This window comes from Sorex araneus, chromosome 1 (assembly GCF_027595985.1).
Source record: "Sorex araneus isolate mSorAra2 chromosome 1, mSorAra2.pri, whole genome shotgun sequence".
Lineage (NCBI taxonomy): Eukaryota > Metazoa > Chordata > Mammalia > Eulipotyphla > Soricidae > Sorex > Sorex araneus.
The window spans coordinates 307,604,656-307,630,748 of NC_073302.1; the positions used below are offsets into that span (position 1 = coordinate 307,604,656).

General features: G+C 40.8%; 1 protein-coding gene across 1 annotated transcript in view; it reads right to left on the reverse strand.

Annotated features, from left to right (window-relative positions):
- Positions 1-17,995: 17,995 nt before the first annotated feature.
- NEIL3 (nei like DNA glycosylase 3) overlaps positions 17,996-26,093 on the reverse strand; it is a 44,917-nt gene continuing 36,819 nt past the window's right edge. The window contains exons 9-10 of the mRNA XM_004614684.2: positions 19,835-20,009; positions 17,996-18,228 (exon numbers count right to left, since the gene is read on the reverse strand). Of these exons, the coding sequence (XP_004614741.2) occupies positions 18,046-18,228; positions 19,835-20,009 (358 nt within the window). The 3' untranslated portion in view covers positions 17,996-18,045. The remainder of the gene's footprint in view (positions 18,229-19,834; positions 20,010-26,093) is intronic.

Below are 26,093 nucleotides of genomic sequence, written 5' to 3' on the forward strand. Positions count from 1 at the left end.
TTTATAGACTAGAAGACTTTCAGTTGCTGATTATTATTTACCATGAGTTCCTTCATAGACCATTGAATGTTCAGGAACAAACACTTTTAGTGAATATTTAGGTACACCATAATACCTCTGGAGGGATCCTAGGAAAGTGTGTGTGTGTGTGTGTGTGTGTGTGTGTATGTGTGTGTGTGTGTGTGTGTTAGAGAGAGGAATCTTTTCAGGGATTATCCAAGTGGAAGTTTCTGTAAAATAAAAGTTACAAAGACACTCAACCTCTTTCCTTGTTCTGTTGGCCTCCTAAAAGAGCTACTCTGTCCACAAACTAATGACCACAAATCTGTGGCGTCAGATCATTTGTCTCTGAACTTTTGTCATCCCCAACAGAGATTCTGGAGGGATATGAGTCAGGGGTATCATCTGACATACTGCACCTCACCCTGGAAAAACTGAGTCAGAAGTTGAATAGAAACTAAAGGATGTTTTTAAAAACATAACTGAAATCAATTTCTTAAAAACTTCCTACCATTCTTCTCTTCTTGTCTACCCTTCCTTTCTCTCTCCAGACTTGGTGGTGCTCAGGGCTTATTCTTGGTGCTCAGAGATCAGTCTTGGCAGTGCGTGGGAGACAACATGGTGTGCTGAGGATTGAGGGTTGACTGTGTGCAAGGCGAGTGCTCTGCCCACTGTACTATCTCTCTGGTTCCTATATCCTTATTTTGTCCTGGCTACCAGCCTCAGGATGAACTTGACAGGTACGAAATGAACACTGGGGAGTGCAGTAAACTAACCGTAAGCATTTGAGCTGAAGTTGCCCTCTGAAAATAAAGCCAGAATGATTGAAGGCATAATGGAGCAGATTAGTTACCTATAGACGCAACATCACCTAAGGAAGATCCCAAAATATGTAGAGAAATTTAGAAAGACCGTGGACTAGGAGGATAGCAGAGACTTAATTGTATTCATATATTTCCAGCAACAGTCTAATCAAAAGGACCCAATCAAGCAGGAACTTACTCAGTTATGGTGAAGATTAAGCAGTCTCCACTGAATCAGTTGTATCATAACCTACCAGAATGGAGTGATGGAAGGGTAGAATTGTGTTCCTAAGAAAACAGAGAGCCCAGGAAGTCAGGATTTCGGTCTCCAGCTCTCTCCAGTGTCAAAAGTGCAGCCTTGGCAAACAGGTCAAATGTCACTGTTGCCATAGTAATATGGCTTTCAAAGGTGTCTTGATTTTGAGTAAATTTGCCTATAAGGATAGGGTGCATGGGAGAGTCACACACCCATCGTTTTCTGTTTTGAGGCCCAAAGCTTGCATTTTGAGAATTATAGCACAATGAGTAGGGCATTCGCCTTGCATGTGGCCGACCTGGGTTTGATACCTCCGTCCCTCTCGGAAAGCCTGGCAACCTACCGAGAGTATCTCGTCCACATGGCAAAGACTGGCAAGCTACCCGTGGTGTATTTGCTATGCCAAAAACAGTAACAAGTCTTATAATGGAGATGTTACTGGTGCCTGCTTGAGCAAATTGATGAGCAACAGGATGACAGTGACAGTGATCATCAAAGCCAAGTAATAGTCCAAGCAATAAAGGGAAAGGAGGATGTGAGCCCAGGCACCTTGTAGACAATGCCTACTCAAGCCACCCGGCCAGGAGTTGAAGACTAATTTTATTTCATCTTAAAAGACCAGTGACAAATGTATCAATTTCTTAGGAAGACAATATTTGGAATTTCCTTGAATAGAAACAAAAATTTGCAGGTGCCCCAGATCTGATGTAGCAGTTTTAGAGAAAGTTCTTTCCATGAGCCGGTTGGTAGATTTATATGTACCTTATAAAGAAGAAAGGTATGAAGGAAGTTAGGAATGAATGCAAGGAGTAAAATCAGACTCATACTGTGAATGAGATAGAGGAGAAGTAGTTCCAAAAAGAACTGTGGCAAACACAGATTCACTTTGAGAGTGTTTAGAAAGATAATGAACTGGAGTGAAGCACAGCAGGTAGGGCGTTTGCCTTGCTCAAAGCCAACCTGGGTTTAATTCCTCCATCCCTCTCGGAAAGTCCTGCAAGATACTGAGAGTATCCTGCCAGCACAGTAGAGCCTGGCAAGCTACTTGTGGTGTAAATGATATGCCAAAAACAATAACAAAGAGTCTCACAATGGAGATGTTACTGGTGCCCACTCGAGCAAACCAATGAACAATGGGACGACAGTGCTACAGATGGTGCTAGAAAGCTAGAAAGATTGTTAGTGTTAATTTAAGTGTGACTCTAAGAGAAGAATATAAGGTGGCACACATTCTAAAGACTTTTTAGAAGTGAGCCCCTTCTGATCTTTTTTAAAACCAATAACAACTTTTGCAGATTTTACACCATTGGACTTGACCATGGGTCTAAATTATCTATGTTAAGCTCGGAAACAAAATGAGAACACTGGCATGGAATTCTGGTGGAAACATCATTGCAAAGCCCTGGACAATCAGCCAGAGCTGATAAGACCAATTTGGGGCTGCAAGACCATAAGGCATAAAGGTGGAATGATTGCAAAGTGATGCTGAAATAGAGCATTCTCCTGTAATTTCCTATCCGAGGCAGAAAAGGGTGATTGAAAAGTTTTAGATCAACCATGCACATGCTTTAAGTGGGTCTCCAGAGCACTCAGGCAGAAGCTGCATTACCTGGAAACGTGTTAGGAGCGGAATGCCAGGGCATAAAATATAGAGTGCTAAAACACTGAACTGTGTAAGGTGGAAGGAGAGTGCTGGTGTATGTTAGCTCCCTAGTCACAGATCATAAGAGGGAGCAGAAGCAGATGAGGCAGCAAATAGGTGCATGGGAAAACTGCCTTCTTAGAACAATGCAGATAAAATATTTGACAAGGACGAACCAATTGGCTGACGGTGGCCAGGATTATAAAGCCTTGGGCATTTAAGAGTATATTCCTTACACTCCTAGTGAGACAGTATTTGTTTGTGGAGTGTTGTTATGCTCAGAGTTTTGGGGGTCACATAAATTCTGTTCTTTGGAGAAAGTTGGCAGTTCTACATAGTTAAGATTTGGTGCTGAAACAATTCAAGAGAGAGAATATCACCAACTGCATGCAATGCGAAGGGAGAAAGAGAGAAGGCATGATCTGTATTGCAAACGATAACGTTCATAAGTAGAGAAAGTACGAGGAAAACTGTCTGCCATAGAGGCAGGGGGAAGCGTGGGACAGAGGGGTGGGGTAGGGATACTGGGAACATTGGTGGTGGAAAATGTACCCTGGTGGAGGGATGGGATTTCGATCATTGTATGATTGAAACTCAAACATGAAAGCTTTGTAAGTGTAGCTCATGGTGATTCAATAAAAATAAATAAATTTTTAAAAAAGAAAAAAGAAAGAGAGAGAGGGACAGAAACCATTTGAAGACACCCACTCCAAACCGAAAGGCAAAATCATCCCCTGGGTGTCTAGCTTTTGTAATCTCCTCTGCCCGATGTTAACTTCCCCGAAACAGTTTTCTTCTTTCTTACCATCCCCTGTGACTTATTCTATTGACATTCAAGACAAACTGTTCCACATGCCGAGATGAATGCGCTGGGTTTTGTTTTCATCTAAAAGTTGTCTGTTGGGGAGTTTTAATCAAGGCTGTCTTTGTGGGAGTTACTATGTATACAAGAAAGAGGATCTCATTTTCATCAGTTGTCTGTGGCTCAAGTGACTCACCGGAAAGAGGAAAAATTGACAGAGAAAAAGGTTTAAAAGTGATGGGGTGGAAAACCTAGAGTGTCAAAAAACAGACAAAGGGCAAACATATGGAAAGCAATCTGTCTACAAACCGGGTGGGTCGGAATTATTTAATTATGCAAAGAATGCTCAACACCAGACAGAGCCACTATAGTTTAGAGATGGAGAAGAGTTTTTGAACTCCACTCATAGAACCAATACATTTTGTGGCAGACAACGCTGAGTGGCAAGAGAAGTTTAGCGTCTTTATTATTTTTTGATAATGATGACAACTATTTGGTGGTAAAGCTGGAATTAGAAACCGAGTCACTTGCTTCCTTAGTCCAGCTTGGCTCTTTCCTCTGCTTCGTCTTTGATTCCCAGTTCATTTCCAATCACTTTTCTAATGAATGCCACATACTCACATGAGCAGATAGCATGTTACTCTAGGAGTCCATTCAAATCTTTTGTGATACTTTTACTCCAGAACAGTGGTTGGGAACTTTGAGGTTGCATATGGATTCTTGGAAGAGCAGATATCACTGGACTTTAACCCTGGAGTCACCACGTTCTAGTTAATCCCACATTTTCCTTTGTATATTTTCTAGCTCTGTGTCGGACGGCGCTGCGACTCAGCCCAGCTGGGGCAGGCAGCAGTTTCTTCTAGAGCTGTGGTGGCACTGTGAACAGTGGCTTATCCACTATGGGGTGCTGTCAGCCAACCACGGGATGACCTGGGACTCAGGACAGGTGTTCGACCTGGCCCAGACCTTCCTCGATAGGGTCCTGCTCTGCCAGCTGCTCAACAACCTCCGGGCGCACTCCATGAACCTCAAGGTGATCAACCTAGGCTGCAGAAGTCCCAGGTGCTGCCCAGAGACGCAGGCAGGTGCATATTTGTCAGTGTGCAGATAGTTACAAAAATGCCAGTCGACCAAAAGCTTACATTCAGTAGACTTGGAACACTTGTAAAGGCAATTAGAGACCACCCCAAAAGCCTCTATGCCTCTCAGAGAGTCTGGCAAGCTATTGAGAGTATCCAGCCTGCATGGCAGAGCCTGGCAATCTACCTGTGTTACACTCAATATGCCAAAAACAGTAACAATGATGGTCCTCATTCCAATGCTCCTGAAAGAGCCCCCAATACACCATTGGGCTACACTAGCACGTGACAGGAACAAATGAAGTTGTTACTGGTGCCCTTTCAGGCAAATCAATAAACAATGGGATGACAGTTATACAGTGATATTTTCTAGCATTTCTTTAGAAAAAAGCCCACTCTTAGTCATTCAAATTTAATTGAAGTTTGCGATGCATAAGTTTCATGGAACAATTACAACTACCAAAGTAGATTAATTGTAGCTCTAGTTACCTTGAAAATATACAACACAATAGCCTCTTTCCATGCCCAACAGCTTAAACTCTTCTTCATTCACAGGTTTCTCCTATGCTTTGTGACTAGCAAACTCATCTTCAACATAAGTTCCCTTCTGTGTGCAGCCTTCCTGCAGTTCCTCGGGGTCTTTGCTTTACTCCTTTTGCTTCGTGTCTTTCCACTTTATGTGGGGGGAGAGGGGAAGGTGGGGAGGCAGTCATATCCCACAGTGCGCAGGGCTTACTTCTGTCTTTCCTCTTAGGAGTTACTCGTAGCAGGCTTGAGAAACCATATGGGATACCAAGGTTTGAATCAGGGTTTGTCACACGCAAGCCAAGCACCCTATTGATGTACTACTGCTCCAGCCCTTCCAGCACAGATCTTGTCTTACTCAACTATATATATATATATATATATATACATATATATATATGTATATATATGTGTGTACACACACACATATAGTTGGATGTTATTCTGAATGCTTATTTACCTCTAAAGACCTTAAACTCGATGGGGTACTCTTCAATTATCATTTTAGATTAACATAGCCACAGTCACTTAAATGTTGATAGAATGTTTATGAAAATAAAGCTAATGAGAGAGAAAACAAATGTAAAATACACATAGTAAAATTTAATGAACATATCTGTGAATAAAATCATTCTCAATTACCCATTATTGCCTCTCTCTCTCTCCTCTCTTACTACCTACTTATTTTTCTATCCATATCTCTACTTATGAGTAATGAGATGAAATGAATAGATGTGGCTCATTGTCTGCAGTTTCTATCTTCATCGTCTATGCACCAACATCCAACTACGATGAAGAACAAATAGAGAAGTTCTACATGGAGCTGGAGAAGTTCTATAAAGAAGACCACACCTTCTACAAGATCATTGTTGGTGATTTTAATGCCAAGATAGGACCGAGAAGATGGCCTGAAGAACTCCACATAGGGACCCATGAACAAATAGGGTCAGGGTGAGAGACTGTCTGAATTCATTATGTCGACCAAAACCACCCATGGTAACTCACAGTTCCATAGGGACGAATCTAAATGTTGGACATGGGAGTCTCCCACTTTACAGTTCCACAATGAAATTAACCACATCATATTCAATCAATGGTTTTGCCTGACCCATGTTGCTGTTGTCACAAAATTCCAAATGGAATCAGACCAACGTCTCTTTCGTGCAAAATTCTACTTCACAGAGTGGGGAGAAAAAGCTGCAAAGTTTAAGAAGAGAACTCTCAGAATGACCACCAACTGGGAGCTCTTTGGCAATATTGAGGCAGTATGGGAAGATGGCTCCATTGACAACATCGACAAGAAATATGATCGACTGGTTCAGCACCTCCATGACTGTGCAAAGAATGCTGAGAGTTAGAAAGCCACAAACAGACGCCTGTCTTCAGAAGCTCTTGAGCTCATTCACCAATGTGGTTTGATATGAGCCTCAGGCAATCACAAGCTAACCTCTGAACTCAAAAAGTTGTGCAGAAAAGCGAAAAAGGAAGACCTAAAGGAGAGAAGAGCAGCAGTGTTGGCCAATGCGACAGAAGCTGGGAAAAGTATTCGCAACACCTTCCTGTCCTTTGCCAACTATAAAACCAAGATGAGTGGCCTCCGAGGTCCTGATGGATCTATCACATCTTCCAGAAGGGCAAAGGAGAAGATTATAGACGAATTCTACTCAGATCTCTTTGATAGTCACCTGCCTACATATCAAATTCTGCAGGATGGATGTGTCATTCCCAGTGTTCAACATGCCGTTTTGTCAGTAAAGAAGCCTACAACGCCCAGTCCTATGCATTGAGTAAGCATAGTTCTTTTGATCTGTTTTGCGTTTTTTTTTTTAAATAAAAGTTGAGGGGAAAAGGAGAAACTACATTTTAAATTTTACAAGACATATTTCTCATGTTCATGCATTCATTTAAATGCATCTATATACGTTTATATATTGTTTAGATATAGGGATGCACTATGGTAGTTGGTTTTTTCTCTCTCCTCTCAGCATAGTCTGATCTCTCCCTTACTGCACAATCATAGTTGTAGTTTTGGTCATAATCCCAGTCATCATAGTTCCACCATCCTAGACTCCTGGTAGACCTCATAGTCCTCTACTGGTTCTCATCTAGTTTTCATCTTCATCATAGTCTAGTCTTTCTAGTCTTCTCTTCTCCTTACAGCATAGTTATATAGAAATCATGAAAGGCTGGGGTACACATAGGTGGGGTTGAACATTGTCATAACAACAAACAGTGGTAAAGCCACTCCTTCAGGGGAAGTTCTAGGGGATTAACTCATCATCATCATCATCATCATCATCATCATCATCATACATCCCGTTGATCGTTGATTTTCTCGAGTGGTCTCAGTAACATCTCCATTCGGACTAGCCCTGGGATTTTAGAAGGCTCTTGTTACTCCCCCTTCCCCATGGTGCCACATTGGAGGCTCTTTCAGGGTCAGGGGAATGAAACCCATCATTGTTACTAGTTTTGGCATATGAATATGCCACAGGGAGCTTGCCAGGCTCTCACATGCAGGCAGGAAACTCTCGGTAGCTTGCCAGGTTCTCCAAGAAGGAGAAATAGGCTATAAGATGTTGCACGGTTGAAAAGTGGCCTCAAGTATCTGGGAGCTTGGTTTTATAGTCTATGGATGTTGGCCATTGATGGGATTACACAGTTCCAGGGGCAATTTCTGGGTGTGACCGCCTAGCTACTGGAAAATGGTGGATCTGGGCAGAAGAGGCCCAGTCCCAATCCGAGCAGGTTTGGAGATCTCAGCCCCCGGTCCCACACATCTGGGTTCCTCTGCCAGTTCCTTCATGCGTGAAGCTCGTCTGAATGTGTGGAGAGGGGTCTTGAGCATGGTTGTGGCTGGGTTTTGGAGGTCTTCCCCTGCCGGGGCTCTGCTCCAGGCGGGGAGGGGATTAACTCAAGAACAAAAATCACATTTGAGGAGATTACTCCAGATTACTAGAGGATCCGCTAGTAAGGGCAGGATTCCACTCAGGGTGCATTGCGTTATCCTTTTATCAGCTAGCAATCCATTTAAACAACCATAGTAAATTTATTTCTTATATACTTCTAGTCATTTTGTGTGAACACAAGAGATATATTAAACTTAAAGGTTGGCTCTTCCTGGGAACATCACTCTATATACCCCAGACTACAGTCCTCAGACCAGGTTCACTGTATCACTGCATCACTGTCATCCCGTTGATCATCAATTTGCTTGAGTGGGCACCAGTAATGTCTTCATTCATCCTAGGCCTGAGATATTAGCAGCCTCTCTTTACTCGTTCTTCTCAGTGGTGCCGCATTGGAGACTCTTTCAGGGTCAGGGGAATGAGACTCATTACTGTTACTGTGTTTGGCATATCGAATACACCATGGAGAGCTTGCCAGGCTCTGCCATGCAGACAGGATGTGCTCAGTACTTTGCCAGGTTCTCTGAGAGGGAGAACTAGGCTATAAGAAGTCACTTCTGGGAGCTTGTTTTATAGTCTCTGGATCTTGGCCATTGATGAGATTACACGACATGGGTGGAGGGAGGGCAGCTTGTGCATGTGGCTGCCAAGCTACTGGAAAATGAGGGATCTGGGTGGAGGCCCAGTACCGATTGGAGCAGGCTTGGAGATCTCAGCCCCAGGTCCCACACACTTGGGTTCCACTGCTGGTTCCTTCATGCATGAGGCTGGTCCTAGCAGATCAGGTTAGTCTTTCCTAACCCCAGCAGGGTCTTTATTAAGTTACTTCTTTTTGGGTCATGAAAAGTTTGTCCCATGACCATGCTCTTAGCTTATTATACTTATGGTGCTTAGATTGTTCCCTTTCAATGCCAGGGTAGCTTACAGCTTGCCCTCCATCCAGTCCCTTCGTTGGGACCTTGCTTATGGAGTGCTAGGAACTAAGGGCAATTGAAGCTTAAGTCAAGTAAATATGGATGCCCAGGAGTAAATATGATTTTTGAGTGAATAACTCCCATGTTACAAAACATAGTGTGAACCGTCTTCCCATGTCTATACAAAAAGAACATAGCTAAACCACGGAAGTAACATAAAGGAAAGAGAAACACAATAGAGGATTATTAGTGCTTGATGGAATTGGATGTGCCTCAGGGGCACTGTTGTGTGAGTAGCTCAATAAACCTAAGCTCCCTGTGGGAGGAGGACAACCCAATGTTATCCAACATCATGAACAGTAGAAGTATTATTAGAAGAAAATTGAAATGGCAGTGCACCCATCAAACATTAGAAATGATCCTTAACTTTGTCATATTGTGGCGCTCCCCCCTTCATTTTAAGACATAGCTGATAAACCTTGCTTCCACTTGAAGTCTCCATGTCTGATGAAAAAAATGGAATTTATGCAGCTGTTCACAAGCTAATTATCTACAATCATTTCTGATTACTTAATAGGCCATGGTAGGATGTGTGTTTGCTGCTATGTTGAGTTTACACATTAGGCTTTAATGTGCTGATATGGTTAATTGTTGTTCTCACTGCTGCCTGCTAATAGACCATTCCTGAAAATGAGACCATATCTCAATGGAATTTGCTTGTTTATTTTAAATAAGTAATAACTACAAACTCAGATCCTAGATCCAGTGTTTACCATTTTAAGAATGCACTTTTTAATGCTGTATCATTTTTAATGCATTTAAATTATTCAAGTTTTGAGAAAATGAGTTATTAAACTAATGACTCCATAACCAACCCCAATACATAGATGTAACATTTTTCCTTCTCTATTCAGTTGGCTAAATTGTTTTCTGCCATTGATAGCAATATAAATTCTTTTAAGATGCTGCCAGGCAAGCTGAATGTAATAGCATAATAATGAGAAAAATATATGCATATTAAAATCCAGACAAGTATTTATATGTAAACCAAGATACCAATTCTAGGGATTGGGAATGACTTGGAGATGTTAATATGAACAGTAGCTATGAAGCTGTTGTAATGAGATCTTCTATTTTACCTTGCAAGTTTGCATTTTATGATAGCATTTTTCCAAAAAGCTTGTATGTATTTTGAAAAATTTAGAAGTCTGTTCCTTTGTTGATGATCAATGTTTGTGTCTGATTATGAAGATGTATGCAAGAGGCCATAGAGATACTTTAGGTATTTAACCTTCTCTTTCCACTCACATGAACTAATTATTTATATACTTTTGGAAACATTATGCATCATCTTTCTCTGTCATTTGCCTCTTTCCTTATAATTTCATTAGAGAAATCACAGAATTCAGATATGAGAGTATTTGAATTTTTTAATTAATTTTAAATTATTATTTTTTATTTAAATGCTGCAGTTTACAAGGTTGTTCATAATACAGTTGTTGTGGCCATTCAATAGTCAAACCCCAATCCCACTACCAGTGTGACCAACCCTCCACCATTTTCCCCACTTTACCATGCATTTCCAAGGACGGCCCCCTTATCAGGCACAAAACAATGACTTATATTGCTTGTGACAACTAAATGGGGAATGGAATTATCAAAAGACAAAAGTAAAAGAAAATTGGTGAAAATTGTTATAGCTCACCATGGGGCCATTAAGTCTCTGTCAGATGGTTTACCAAGCAGTCATTGCTAGTTGAGCCTTGCTATTTTGTTGTTGTTCATTGAGATTAGTGGCTTTTATATTGATTTCCCATCTAATTTGGTGTCAGTATTGTGGAATTTGGAGGTGACAAACTGCAGGAACTCCAGGATCTGTAGAACTGGGTTGATGAGTTTACAGAGCCAGCTGTGAGATATGGGTGTGTGGGGGTGGTTGCCAAAGCTTCTGGAAGTATGGGTTTATGGGGGTGAGGCTACTGTCCTGACTCCAAGAAGACCCCAGTTTTCAGTTTGAAAACTGGTGTACCTAGAATTTTATCAGTTTGGTGTTTTTGCATAGATTAGTGACGCAGCAGTGGTATTGGGCCACTGGCCTTGAGACAGCTGCTGGATTTTGGCAGTGTGGGGACTTGGTCCATGCCTGTCCCTAGGGGCCCTATTTTCAGTCCTAGTCTGGTGTTCCTATGAATTTTAGTGGCTTGTCATTGAAGATTAGTGGATGACAATCTGTAAAGCTAGGTCAGTTATCTTACACGGCAGCAGCTGTGGGATGTGAGAAGAGAATTTGGATTTAAAAACAAACCTTGGCTTTCATTCTTCAACTTCCAAGGATGACGGAATTTTCTCTTCTCTGCATTCTTCAGGCCTTTTCATATTTGATTTGCCCCTTACAATAGAGATATCAGGGGCTGGGATGTGTCACAAGCAGTAGCGTGTATACTCTGCAGGTCTGAGTTTCTGGATTTAACCCCAGGTATACCTCATAAATCTCACAATTAAAAAAAAACTCAATAAATGGAACCTTGTGTACTTCCTGGACCATTGCTATGAGTGAAACTGTGATTATATAGTTGCTTTTCCAGAAACACTGTTTTTTTAAAACACTTTTTAAAATTGTTGGTATATGGTTCATATCTAGAATGTTAATGTAGCACTGTAGCACTGTCATCCCATTGTTCATCGATTTGCTCGAGCGGGCACCAGTAACTTCTCCATTGTGAGACTTGTTACTGTTTTTGGCATATTGAATACACCACGGGTAGCTTGCCAGGCTCTGCCATGTGGGCAGGATACTCTCAGTAGTTTGCCGGGTTCTCTGAGAGGGATGGAGGAATTGAACCCGGGTCAGCCGGACGCAAAGTAAACACCTTACCCACTGTGCTATCACTCCAGTGTTAATGTCTGACTAACTCTGAAACTTTGAATCTCATGTATTAAAGCTGTGACTTTTTTGTTTGCTTCCTATTTCTAAACTGCTGGTATTACTGAAGCCATAGGCCCCTAACTCTTTCTTTCTAACAACTCCATCTAACCCAGATTCCGCAAGTCCTTCTGTTCTCCTATACTTCGGCATCCATCCTACACCTGTCTGTGCTTCTCTTTTACCACTACCTCTAAGCACAGTCTCTTTTTAGGGAAATTTGAAATTATGATTGCTGCTATTGTTATTTCTATGAATCCTCCTCTAATAGCTGTGAGAATAGTGGAAGTGAAGTATTATTAGTAAGTATCATAAAATTTAGCTCAAGTGACTTAACTGGCAGGAATTGTGATAATCCATTCAATAGGTAATAGCACTTCAGCCTTCCAACAGGGCAGTGAGTATCATGAATATCACCATCCAATAGATGAAGTAACTAAGATACAGAAAACAACAGCCAAGCCCAGGAAATATCCCTATCCAAGGTCACATGGCTAAGAGCAAGGTAAGAAGGAATGCAGTTAGGTCTAGCAGTCTGATTCCAAAACTCAACTTTGGGCCAGAGCAATGGCACAATGGGTAGGGAGGGCGCTTGCCTTGCACTTGGCAGACCAGGCATCAATCCTGGCATTTTATATAGTTCCCTGAGGCCACCCAGATTGATTCCTTCATTCCGAATCAGGAGTAACCCCCAAGAACCACCAGATGAGGCCCAGAAACAGAAAAAAAAAACCCCAAAACTCAACTTATTCCAGAATCTGAATTTAAAAACTCAATACATGCCATAACCCAATTTATTGCCAAAACCAGACATTTATTTTCTTTTGTCCATAAAGTTCCCTGTCTGCAACATTAGTCTAGCAAAGATCTCAGTGTGCATTGCTAACTTTAGGTATTTATCCTTCTCTTTCCACTCACATGCACTAATTATTTATATATTTTTGGAACCATTATGCATCACCTTTCTCTGTCATTTGCCTCTTTCTTTATAATTTCATTAGAGAAATCACAGAATTCAGATAATAGGAGAGTATTTAAATTTATTTTTTAATTAATTTTAAATTATTATTTTTATTTAAATGCTGCAGTTTACAAGGTTGTTCATAACCTTGCAACCTGTGGATTCCTTAGTTTGTCTTTATTTTTCTATCTTTGGAGTCTAGAACTGGCTGACCTTAGGAATGCATGCAACAATGACACAGAAATATTCATTATTTCTCCTCTGCATTTTCCAGAAATCTTGCTAACCAGGACTGCTTGCTATATAACTCACTCATTTTGGAGTTTTAGATATCTTCCTTTATTCTTTGCCTACCGCCTGAAATGCTGTCTTCCATATGCAAATCTTCGTCAGATAAAATTTTCAACTACTGTCTTTCCTTCAGGTCTTCTTAGGATTCAGATATGAGCTTCCTTACCTGTAATTTGCTTATTGCCTTCTTATTCTCATTTCATTTTTTAAAACAGTGCTGGGCTGCATGAATTTTATTATTTCATTTTCTATGTTCTCTATATGCTTTTTTTTTTTTCTTTTTGAGTCACACCTGGCAATGCACAGGGGTTACTCCTGGCTTTGCACTCAGGAATTACTCTTGGCGGTGCTCAGGGGACCATATGGGGTGCTGGGAATCAAACCCGGGTCAGCCGCGTGCAAGGCAAAGGCCCTACCCACTGTGCTACTGCTCCAGCCCCTCTATATGCTTCTTATAGATTCTTTAAAAACTTTTTGGTTTTTTTTTTAATTGAGTTACCATGACATAGAGTACAAAGCTTATCATGGCCAGATTTCAGGTATACAGTATTCCAACATCCACCCTTCCACCAGTGTACATTTCCCACCATCAATGACCCGTTTACCTCCCACAACCCTCCGCCATCTTGTCTCTATTGCAGGTACTCTCCTTCTCTCTCTGTCTCTGTCTCTCTCTGTTTGGGGGCATTATGGTTTGCAATACAGGTACTGAGACAGGTTTCTTATTCTCATTTTTCTTAACCTCACTATGTATTGTTCACATTCTTGTTACAAATACATATCATGGAGTTTTTCACCTATGTTCAAAAGGGGTGAATTCAATTAAACACAAAGAAATTATTTTAGCCTTTCAGACTTTGTTCCCTATAAAATTAGAGACTCAAACTCATCGGCATTGTGAGAAGCAGTTACTCTTTAAAAACAAATCTTTACATGTTCTTAAATACAGTGCATTTATACACCAGGTTATTTTTTTATGTTTTCTTTCTTTTTTCAGTGAATGAGCACCATTTGATCCAATTAGTTTTGTCCTATTCATCTGTAAGCAAATTTCTATAAAATGTCAACCCAACTCCCCAAGATTTCCATTTAAATTGCTAGAAAGATGTAACAGCTTTTAGACACTGAGGAGTTTCTTTTTCTTCTGTAATAAGCCAGCAACATTCTTTTCAGTGGCATTTAAATGCATTCATGTTTGAATGGTATTAACAAGGTTAAAAATGTTCAATAGATTGACTTTATATTAAGCCTTCGACTACTAAATCCAATAGATATTTACCGAGGTTGTACTCTGTGTACAAGGCATAATACCTGGTAAGATTTTGTGAAAAATAAAGAAGTTATGTACAATACTCAAAGTTTTATGTGAATACTTTAAGAAGGTGAACATCAGGAAATGCAAATAGAACAAATAATGTAGTGACTGTGGCATAAGCTCTCCAAGAGGTAGAGTGCTGTAAGGATACACAAAGGAAAAGGAGGTTGCATCTTTGAGTCACCTCATTGGAACAATTGTTTTTGCATTTCCCATAGCAGTTAAATTGCTACAGATAGGAGACCTTGAAAATGCAGTGATCATTACCTTTAGAAAGCACATAAAAGTAATGGGCTGATAAAAGTTTAAATAAAATTAAATAGTAAAAGCAATGCAAATTTAAAATACATTAATAGAAAACTTAACATTGCAAATTTAACGTGGCAAACTTAAGAGAAAATAATACAGGTAGAGTATTACCATGTCACACCAATTTTCACCTCTGAATGTTAAATATATTTACATATGTAAAAGGTATGCATTCCTGGGTATAACCATTTTCATTTATTTTGTTTTTTATTTTTTTAAGGGGGGTCACACCTGCCAGTGCTCAGGGATCACTCCTGGTAGGGCTTTGGGGGATCATGTTTGGTGCCAGGGATTGAACCCGGGCTGGCCCAGGCAAGGCAAGTGCCCTACCTGTTGTTCTATCTCCCTGGCCCAGCCACTTTTATTGAATCAACAGAAAGACCATACTTAACCTACACAAAGCTGTGTTTTCTAAGATGGAAAATCAGCAATAATAATAATTCAATCTGTTTCCTGGGGTGGTCAGGCAGATTGGTCTATGTAAAATGTTTCAGCTGTTGTTACACTTTTAGACTCCAACAAACAAAAAACCTTAAAATCATTATCTTCTTCATTTTACTTCTTATCCATTCTGTTCCGCCCCACCCTGAACCTATTTTATCTTGTGATGGTACTGGTGTGATGTACCAAAAGGCAAATCAACTCCAAAGAGATGAATCCAAGCAGACAACCCAGAAGTGCAGCTCAGAAAATGGAGGCGTGCTTTGAAAGTTAACAGCCTCCCCACGTCCTGTTGTGAGATCAATACTTTCAATATGGAAAAGTAAAAACCTGCTTCCCAGGGCCGGAGGTATAGCACAGTGGAGAGGGTGTTTGCCTTGCACACGGCCAACCTGGATTGGATCCCTGGCATCTCATGTGGTCCCCTGAACACTGCCAGGAGTCATTCTTGAGTGCAGAGCCAGGACTAACCACTGAGCATTGTGGGTTTGGCCCCAAAAGCCAAAAAAAACCCAAAAACCCAAGAACAAAACCCTGCTCCCCCACACCTAGTGTTGTAAGGGACAGAAATATAGTGGCATATGCCCACTAGCCCTGTAGACAGCAGTAAGGAACCATCTGCTGCATCTGTAAGATGGCACCAGGGGAGTAGCTGCAGCAAGGGCATACCAAAACAGAACCTCCCGAGGGCTCTGAAAAGGAAATGCAAGTCAGAACTTACACACCTGACCTCAAGAAAAGACTCCATGCTAACACAAACCTAAGTGCGATCTACAGTCTCCTACTATAAAAACCACCAACCACGATACCAAGCTAACACCTGTTATACCTCAAAATCCCAAAAAAGGCACAATCTGAAAGAGAAAGGAAACTTGAATATTAAGTCACCAGTCTAGTTGGCCATGAAATTTGGGCGCCCTGAGTCTAATGAGCACTGCTTAGGAGACCTCTCCCCTCCCCCAACCTTCACTGTGTCACTGTCATCCCGTTGATCATCAATTTGCTCAAGTGGATGCCAGTAACATCTTCATTCGTCCTAGTCCTGGGATTTTAGCAGCATCTCTTTCCTCGTTCTTCCCAGTGGTGCCACATTGGAGGCTCTTTCAGGGTAAGGGGAATGAAACCCATCATTGTTACCATTCTTGGCATATCAAATATGCCATGGAGAGCTTGCCAGGCTCTGCCATGTGGACAGGATGCCCTCGGTACCTTGCCAGGTTTGAGGTCTCTTGGAGCATTATTTTAAAGTCTCTGGATTTTTTAAAAAAAAATTATTAGAGAATCACTGTGATGTATAGTTACAAACTTATGAACTTTTGTGTTTGCATTTCACTCATAAAGTGATTATTTACCCATCCCTCCACCACTGCCCGTTCACCTCCAATGATCCAATGATCCCAGTATTCCTCTCACCACCCACACCCCATCCCCCACCACCCCACCCTGCCTCTGCGGCAGGGCATTCCCTTTAGTTCTCTCTCCTTTTGGGTGTTGTAGCTTGCAATGGAGGTATTGAGTGGCTTTCATGTTTGGTCTATAGTCTACTTTCAGTTCGCATCTTCCAACCCAAATGGGTCCTCCCAGCATCCTCTACTTGGTGTTCCCTTCTCTATCTGAGCTGCCTTTTCCCCCAGCATGTGAGGCCAGTTTCCAACCTGTGGGGAAGACTTCCTGGTCCTTATCTCTACCAGTCTCTGGATCTTGGTTGTTGATGGGATTACGTTGATGGGGCAATTTCTAGGTGTGGCTGACAAGCTACTAGAAAATGGGGGGTCTGGGTGGAGGAGGCCCAGTCCCAATCCGAGCAGGCTTAGAGATTTCAGACCCAGGTCCACACACCTGGGTTCCTCTGCCGGTTCCTTCATGCATGAGGCTCGTCCGAATGTGTGGAGAGGGGCCTTGAGCATGGCTGTGGCTGGGTTACAGAGGTGAAGACCCCCAGCCTTCACATTTTAAAAAGAGAGGTACTACATGAAAACGAGGGCCTGGAGAGAGAATATAGGGGTAAAGCACTTGTTCTGCATGAGGCAGACCCCGGTTCAATCTCCTGCTTCAAAATAGAGTTCCCAGAGCAACTTCAGGATTGAACCTTGATAAAAAAACATGATTAGCACCTGGGCAAGGCTGGGGATTGCTCAAAGACCCTCTACCCAGACCAAAAACGTAGAAATGAAAATAAGAAGGCTAATTAATATTTTGAAATAAAGTAATTATTAAAAATAAAGATTTTAATATCAAGATTAGAAATATTCAAATCAACTTCCTTTTGACAGATAGACAACTTCCATTATTAAATGTTACATTTTATACTCTGAATCTCTATAGCTTCCTACGAAAATGCACTTTCATAGAAAGCATTGGAGTGTTTGGATCGGCAGATCACTAACAACAACATAACTTCCTGTTTGCTTATTGGATAAAGAAAACATTCTTTTTCACAAAGGAGATCTCATTTCTGAAATTCAGTTAAGAAAAGAAGTATCCTCGTTTATATATTATGAATATTTGGTAAAATTATTCATTACCGACAGAATACCATATTTTTTTTATATTGCATAATACTCTTCTAAAGAAAAACAGTTTCCCCAGAGAAGATACACATTCGAGAGCTAAAAACACTTTATTGTAAAACTAAATGCATTAAGTACATATTTTAAACAGAATATAGCATATATTTGATAATACACAAGTAGCATCCCTAAGATAAAAACCATACATGGCCACAGAATGTAAAGTGGCACACAATGAAAAATTACAATAACTTCACAATGAACCATAGTTATTCTTCAACCATTCAATTCCACAAGATGGGTTTAAACATTACATATAATTTGAAGAGCTTAAAATGCCAGATATCCCATTGAAGGGGAAAATATTAGCATCCTGGAAGAATTTTGATTCCTGGCCCATTTTCTGCCCACTGGAAAAAATTACATTGTTTTTCCTTTCCAAGGGGACACACAAAGAATTTCTTTCCATTATTAGGTCCAATCTTCAACACGGTTCTCATGATGGAGCGTTTGCCATGGTTGCAAAATGGGAAGGACAGATCAGCCCACTACCAAGAGAAAAGAAAGTTTGTCAATTGGAAATTAGAATTAAGAACAGTAGCAGCTCAATCTATATGGACTTGGTTACTGCTTCAGTCTTCACTGCCCTGATAGTCAAGATGGCACTGCATAAGTCTTTGGCTATCGGCCTTGAGAACACTTATATCCTGTAAGAACTATCTCCAAAGATTTGCGTGAATCACAGAGAGCATCGCTATCATTCTCCGTGCCTCTTTGACTATCAACATATTTATAGAGTTCTTCCACTTTATTGAGAATAACTGAAAACTACATAACCTTGCTGGAAAGCAATTGCCAATATTCCTGTTATAAGTCTGTGTTAATTAGAGTTATGAAGGCTAAAGATTTGTCATAATTTAAGCAGCAAACACACTTAGGAGAAGGAGAACCCATTACAGAACTACCACGACTAATTTAATTGGGTTCCATTGTAATATTGTTAATAATGACCTTAAGAGAAGCATGGAGCAGGCTGTGATGTTATTAAGATAATGATATTTTCTCTGTACATCTATAAAAGCGTTTTAAAGAGGAAATTAATAGGATGGCATCGCCTCTTATACATGGGATTACGATCTAAAATCCTTCTCTAAAATTTTTTAGGAAGGTACCACACTGAAGACAGATATTTTCTTTCAAGAATCCAACCCAAATAAGTTTACCCCCGTACTGAATCCAACCACAACTTTCATTTTCAGTTATGTTCCAGATAAAGCCTTTGAAAGAGTATTTCTCTCTCAACATTAGAATCACACTCAGCTAGTGAAATGCTCAGTGTGTGAGAAATGCAGAGACATTGACTTAAAGAATTCCAAATTCTCATCTCTTTCCTCAAGTTCATTTTCAGGACACAGTCACAGATGGAAAGAGGAGAACTGACTACATCTAAACATTTATCGTGCAATCACTTTTTTCAAAAGTCAAGCTTATGTAGTAACATATGCTAAGTTAATTGTAAATCCGAGGCATATAAATTATTTTCTCATGCCCCTCCATCCAGAGCCTGAAACCAAAAGTTTAGGTGTTGCACTGAATTAGGAATGCCTCATTTTCATCCTGCATTATTAGTCATCTGGGAACGTCATCCATATAATATCTTTCGATCTTCATAAACTAAGAACAATACTTTTCTGCTTGTGGCTATGAATAAAACACGCTCTTCATAATCAAGTGTCTATTATTTGACTCCTTTTATCCCCCAAACCTCTTTGAATTTTCAGTTGTTCAACATTCAGGCTTTCGAAAGGCAAAACTGGAAAGAGATGCACTGTAGCACTGTCATCCCCTTGTTCATCCATTTGCTTGAGTGGACACCAGTAACGTCTCCACTGTGAGACTTGTTGTTACTGTTTTTGGCATGTCAAATTTGCCATGGGTGGCTTGCCAGGCTCTACTCTGCTGGCGGGATACTCTCGGTAGCTTGTGGGGCTCTCCAAGAGGGACAGAGAAATGTAACCTGGGTTGGTGGCGTGCAAGGCAAACGCCCTACTGGCTGTGCTATCGCTCCAGTCCGGAAAGAAATGACTATCTGTTGAATGTAATAGCTGTAATATTCAATTACACTACAGTAAGTTTGATAGATCTTGTACCTACTTTAAAAAATCCACACTGTAATTCTCCAGGTAGAGGACAAGCATAAAACTGCCTGCCCTTGTTTTCTCCATCTTTTCTCACAACTCGGAGAACACAGAGGCGGTTATGTTTACTGCAGCGTGGAGTGCCGGCATTTAATGTACAAGGACCATCTGTCATAGACGCTTGAAGTTCTCTGCAACGACAGGTGACAAAATCGGAAAAGCACAATCCTGCTAAAAGGATCGTTTTCACCCCTTTGCCCCATTAGCATAGCCCCAGTGCATAGAAACTGTACCGAGCAGGGGGCCAGGGTCAACTTTAGAGCTTCACACCCACTGCCAAGTCTTTCCAATTCTAGGTTTGCCAAGGAAATCTTACTGAATCCACCAAGGTACCTCAGAATCAAATGCACACAACATTTCTGGAGAATAACAAACACATCCACACTGCGCATGCTCTCCATCTAGAATGCTTGAGAGTTCATTGGGAACACTGGGTCTTCTCTTAACCAACTCTTCGGGGTGGATTCCTCTTACTCCCCCCAAAAGAGCTTCCAGTCCAGCAAGGCCCTGGCCCTTTGCGGAAACTAGTCAACATTTTTTTTTCTAATTATTTTCTCATTGGTAGCCAAGTCTCATCCGTGTCTCCGACCAGAGAGATCAGATTTCTACTTTAAAGACAATTTTCTGTTTTGATCAAAGCCACGGTAATCGCTGCAATCACATTCCAGCAAGGAGAAGGCTGCCTGGCACAGCAGAAATGCCCGTTTTGTAATGCTAACGGGGGAAGCTTGATTCTTCTTGATTAAGAGCAAGAGTGTCCCACACAGCAGGCACCAAGGTCAGAGACTACCCCTGTAGCTGCAGAAACCCCATTTTCTCTTTAAAAGGAGCTTCATGATTACTTTTAATTTTTTATATTAGGCAGCGATGCCTTTCTCAGGCTTAATTTGAAACAAGGGATAGTCGATAAGAAAGTTAAACACGTCTGAGTCCATACTTGTTGATTTGTTTTGTTGGTTTGTTCTGGCTACACCGGGCAGTGATCAGGCCTTCCTCCTGGCCCATGCTCAGGGTTCATTCTTGGCAGACCTTGGGGAACTAACTGTATGGAGTTCCTAGATTGAACCGCGTCAGCAGCATAAAAGGTAAATTCACTAACACTGTACTAACACTCCTGCCCCGTTTGTTGCTTTTTTAATGATAAAAGATGCTCATCCCTTCTCACTTATTTTGCTAATTTCCAAGGAAGAAAAAAACATTCTTAAGTATTAAAAAAAAAACCTTAAAATTCACAAACTAATGGCTACCCCTTTTCTCTGCTTCCTGAACTGCATCATTCATCCGCTTGTTCCTATTCTAAGGGAACTATTCTTCCAGTCTGAGTGAGCTATAATTGTAGCACATGAGATCTTTTATTTGTGAAGAGAGTTTAAACTCACTTATAAGCAGACATCTGCTGCTATTGATGTTCGTGGACCCACACATTTTGAGGGTGGCTCTTGAAGTGGTACCTACAGCAAGGGTGTGGGATGTGTACATTACCTGCAACTATTTCATTGATGGTGCTTTGTTTTTACTTTTTTTCAAGGTCAGGGGCTTATATTTCACAATAAACAGATAATAATACTGAAGAGGGAAATTGAGAGAGAATAGGCATTTCTTTGCAAAAACTTCCATTTTGGGGCTGGAGCGATAGCACAGCGGGTAGGGTGTTTGCCTTGCATGCAGCCGACCCTGGTTCGATTCCCAGCATCCCATATGGTCCCCTGAGCACCGCCAGGGGTAATCCTGAGTACAGAGCCAGGAGTAAGTAACCCCTGAGCATCGCTGGGTGTGACCCTAAAAAGAAAAAAAAAAACAAAAAACAAAACAAAACAAAAAAAACCAACTTCCATTTTACCAATCTTCCTCCAATTGAGGGAATACTGAAAGCTTTAACTTCAGTTTAAGAAGCTAGATGTTTATAGGAAAAACAAGAAATTTCAAAATTAAATCAAGGAGGTGGGGGGCAGGGGTAAGCGGGGAGAATAAGTAGCACTCTTAAAAAACTTCTTAAAGGAGAAAGAAAAAATACAAGGTTTTTTTTCAAACGTACTGATATATCATTTAAGATAATACTTCGAAGTTGGCTGTCTTAGCTAAGAATTAGCAACATTTTCTAACCAATTGCTTCCACCTAGGAATCTCTTGGGTCCAAATACATAGAGAGAGGTTCAGATTCCCCTACCAGTCAAGCAAGTAGGAGGTTGAAGGTGGAAAGGAATGGTCCCACCCTTCCCCCATCTCTTCCACCCCCTCCCCCCGCCCCTTTCCAGTCACTTCGTAGTTTTGCTTGCTTCTTCCCTGTATCAAGATAGCCTGCAAAGCAGCCATATGTTCGCTTATTCTTCTGAGTGTGAGGCACTGCCCAGAAGGGGCAGCTCATCCAGGGAGAAACTTAGAAATGCATATTTAGCCCGTGCTCTCCCAGGGCGCCCCCAGAATCACAATCTGCATGTTCACAGATTCCCAGGTGAGTCCAGAGCAAAATAAGCTGTGGAACCCTGAGTTTTTGTAACCAGGAAACTGCTGCCACCTGCGAGGTACCTGTGCTCTAAATACGCGCAGCTCAACTCAATCTGCTCAGCGCCAACAGTAGGCGGCATGATTAAATGTTCTCATTAATTGACGGCATCTTGGTTCCTCTTTGTTTCAATCATTATTTTAAAACTCTCGAAAGTACAGCAGAACACTTAGTAGGTAAACAATATAAAGAATCATTTAGGTTGAATTAAGACCATCTTTTTTTGTTTGTTTTCTGGGGAAGGCACACCTGGCAAAGCTCAAGAGTTACTTCTGGCTCTGCACTCTGGAAGTACTCCTGGTGGTGCTTTGGGGGACCGTATGGGATGCCGGGAATCAAACCCAGGTGGCATATAAGGTAAATGTCCTACCGGCTGTACTATAATAGCTTAAGCCGGACCATCATTTTGAAGATTAAAGCTGAATCTTACATGATCTGTTAATACAAATAGATTGGGTGGGTGGCAAATCTTCCCTGGAAGCTCAGGTTTTAGGTCTGTGGGTCTTTCCAGGTCTGTTGCAACTACTTCAGCTTCACTGTCATAGGATGAGAAGCAGCCACGACAAATATGTAAACCAGCGAGAATGGACATGTCCCAATATCTAGTTACAAAAACTGGTGCTGGGCTGGATTTGGCTCTACTGGTATTGTTTGCTAAGGTAGTAGTCATTAGAATTTCCAGCAAATGCTTGATGATTCATGGTTCGTAATTAATACCTATTAACAGATAGGCAAGCAACATTGAATAGGAAACCAATAAAACTAATAAAGATCCTTCGAAGAGGACATTATTAAGCATGGGATTAGAATTTTAGATCTCTTCTTCAACTGATCAGTGTGTCATGGGTGAAATAATTTTATAGATTGAGTGATCTATTATAATACAAATACTGTCTAAATTTGGGAGGAACTGATCAGTCTGAATGTAAATTTAAGTACATTCAGCCGTACTTAAGGGATTAAAGCAGAGCTTCGGTGACTCGTGCTCAAAGGTTTGAAATTCTGGAGGACTGAAAACTCCAACAGGTGAGGTGGAGTGTCAATATGAATCTAGGACACGCACTGGTAATTGGAGGTACATCTTTGGCACCCCTGACTGTGGAAGACATAAGAAAATATTAATAAATTTGTTACTTTCATTTCACTTCGCTCTGTGAGCCTTTGCCAATCAGCTCGGGAAAAATATCAACCTAAGCTATGTACTCTTGGAAAATGGATCACTGTGTTTTGCTCTCTATTTACAATAATTGCGACACAGACTAGAAACTGTTTCTAGCACTGATTCGTAACTGCTTATAAATTGGTTCAACCATCTAATTTATAATCCAGTAGCTGGATAAAATTCAAGTACATATTTCTAAAGAGCAATCCGAAAATATGCCTCATCAACATAGCCTGTATCATGTGGGGATGAGATCGGTAATTAACAGAACAAAAGGCGAATTAATTACCATATAATTATTAAAGAAAAAATAAGCTGGCTCTAAATTCTCTGAGTGGACCACCTGCTTTAATCGTATTATGTTGTGAGCTTCTGCTCAGCATCTTGTCCACAAGATGAACACTATAGCTGCCAGACAAGGAGAAAAATGAAATAAATGACAGTAATTTGCAATTTATTCCTTGTAAAGTAGCTGGGTGCAGGAAGGCTGCTGGGTGAATTTATTTCATCACTTGACATTTATTCTGCTAGTTGATCTTGATGGATGGTGCAGACTAAGTCTTGGTGTTCTTACATTCGACATACACACACGGCAGCAATTCTAAGTAATGCTGGCCATGGTGATTAATCATATGACCCTATTACTCACGACTTATGAAAAAATCATTTAAATATAAGATTATTTTAATGTCCTTTTAAATCTCTGATGTATTAGTAAAATTGTCTGAGGTTTTCTATCAGCAATGAGGAAATAAACATATGTCAAGATATTTCATCTGGGTACAACGAGTGTCACAATATTTTTAAAGGATCACATCTACTTCTTTCCACTTAGCTCCAGCAGGCCAAACGATTGCTTAAGAACAGGAGAGCATCCTTACTCAGATACTCTCAGCGAGCTCCTTCAGGAACTTTTATCATGAGACATTAATTAGGGTTAAAATGAAAGGGTGGTACAGGGATCTGGACAGTTGAAGCTTGGTCCCATAGCTTAATTCAAACATCCGTCATTTGGGAGTACTATGAATGAAAGTCAAGCTATTCAAAATGATCATAAACACTTTAAATAATCATTCAGGGATAACATAGCAAGATGAAGGGATGTTAAATTTAGACTTAAAATAAAAAGCTTGCATTAAATGTATCTGTTGATCAAAAACTGTCTCATAGTTCTAGTATGACATACAGTTGATCCTGGAATGTGTTTGTGCAGTGTGGATATTTTTCAGTCAATGTTATCAATGCATGAATCTTTAACCTGTAAATCAGCATGAATTTCCTTTTGATGGATGTTACTAAATGTAGAATACCTAGTGTTTTGTATCAGGTAAGACAAAACAATACTGAGGTAGTGACAGATCATCTGGCACATGGATGACATAAATTTGCATTATTGATAAAATTTAATACAGGCATATTTCTTCCTCAGCACAGCGGATAGGGTGTTTGCCTTGCACGCAGCCAACCTGGGTTCAATTCCTCCGCCCCTCTCGGAGAGCCCAGCAAACTATTGAGAATATCCCACCCCCACGGCAAAGCCTGGCAAGCTACCTGTGGTGTATTTGATATGCCCAAAACAGTAACAAGTCTCACAATGGAGACGTTACTGGTGCCCGCTTGAGCAAATTGATGAACAATGGGATGACAGTGATACAGTGAATTTTATTAACAATTTTCTCTAGCATCCTTTATTGTATGATACCAGCAAAAACACCTAACACACCAAATGTAAGTTAATCAGTTCTTTATATTATGTAAGAGCAAATCAACAGTAGGCTACTAAATCAAGTTTTAGGAGGAGTAAAAAGTTATAGAGATTTTTGCCCTTTGGAGTGGTTTTGAGGGAAGCTGATACTCTTAGTTTGCACTGCTCAAGGGTCAACTGTGAGCTTTGAGATTTCAAAACAGTTGTGTAAAATTGTCTGCCGAGGGTCTCTCCTCTCCTGCCCCAAGAAACTAATCTTTCCATTACAAAGGCAGAGGTAATCAGAGGGAAATGTAGCGATCAGAATCCTTCCTGAGATTACTTTACATCCATCCACAGGAGGGGTTTCTCTGCTTACCTTCCATGGGTATCAAAATACATGACACCTTTACTATTCTAAAATGTAATACCTGATCTTGGAGGGCTGGAGGGTGGGGAGGCTTAGGAAAGAAAATTGTAGAGAGATGGATCTCTGACTGAAGCACCCTATCAGGCTTTAATAGAAAGCCTAGATGGAAGGGTCAACAAACAAATAAGCTTGTTTGGACTGATAATTTCAAGACCAGCCATGAAGCATTCTATTTATAAAAATTTCTCTATGGTGCCTGCTAATGGGAGTCTTCTCCTAGATAGGTTAAGTTAGTATTATAGAAACATCTGGACTGATGATTTGTTGTTGCTGTTGTTGTTGTTTAGGGGTCACATCCAGTGAAGCTCAGAACTTCCTCCTGGTTCTGGATCACTCCTGGGATGCCAAGGACAGAACCCAAATTGGCTGCCGGCAAGGCAAATGCCTTACCCTCTGTGCTATCTCTCAGGCCCAAATCTGGCCTGATGGGATTTTT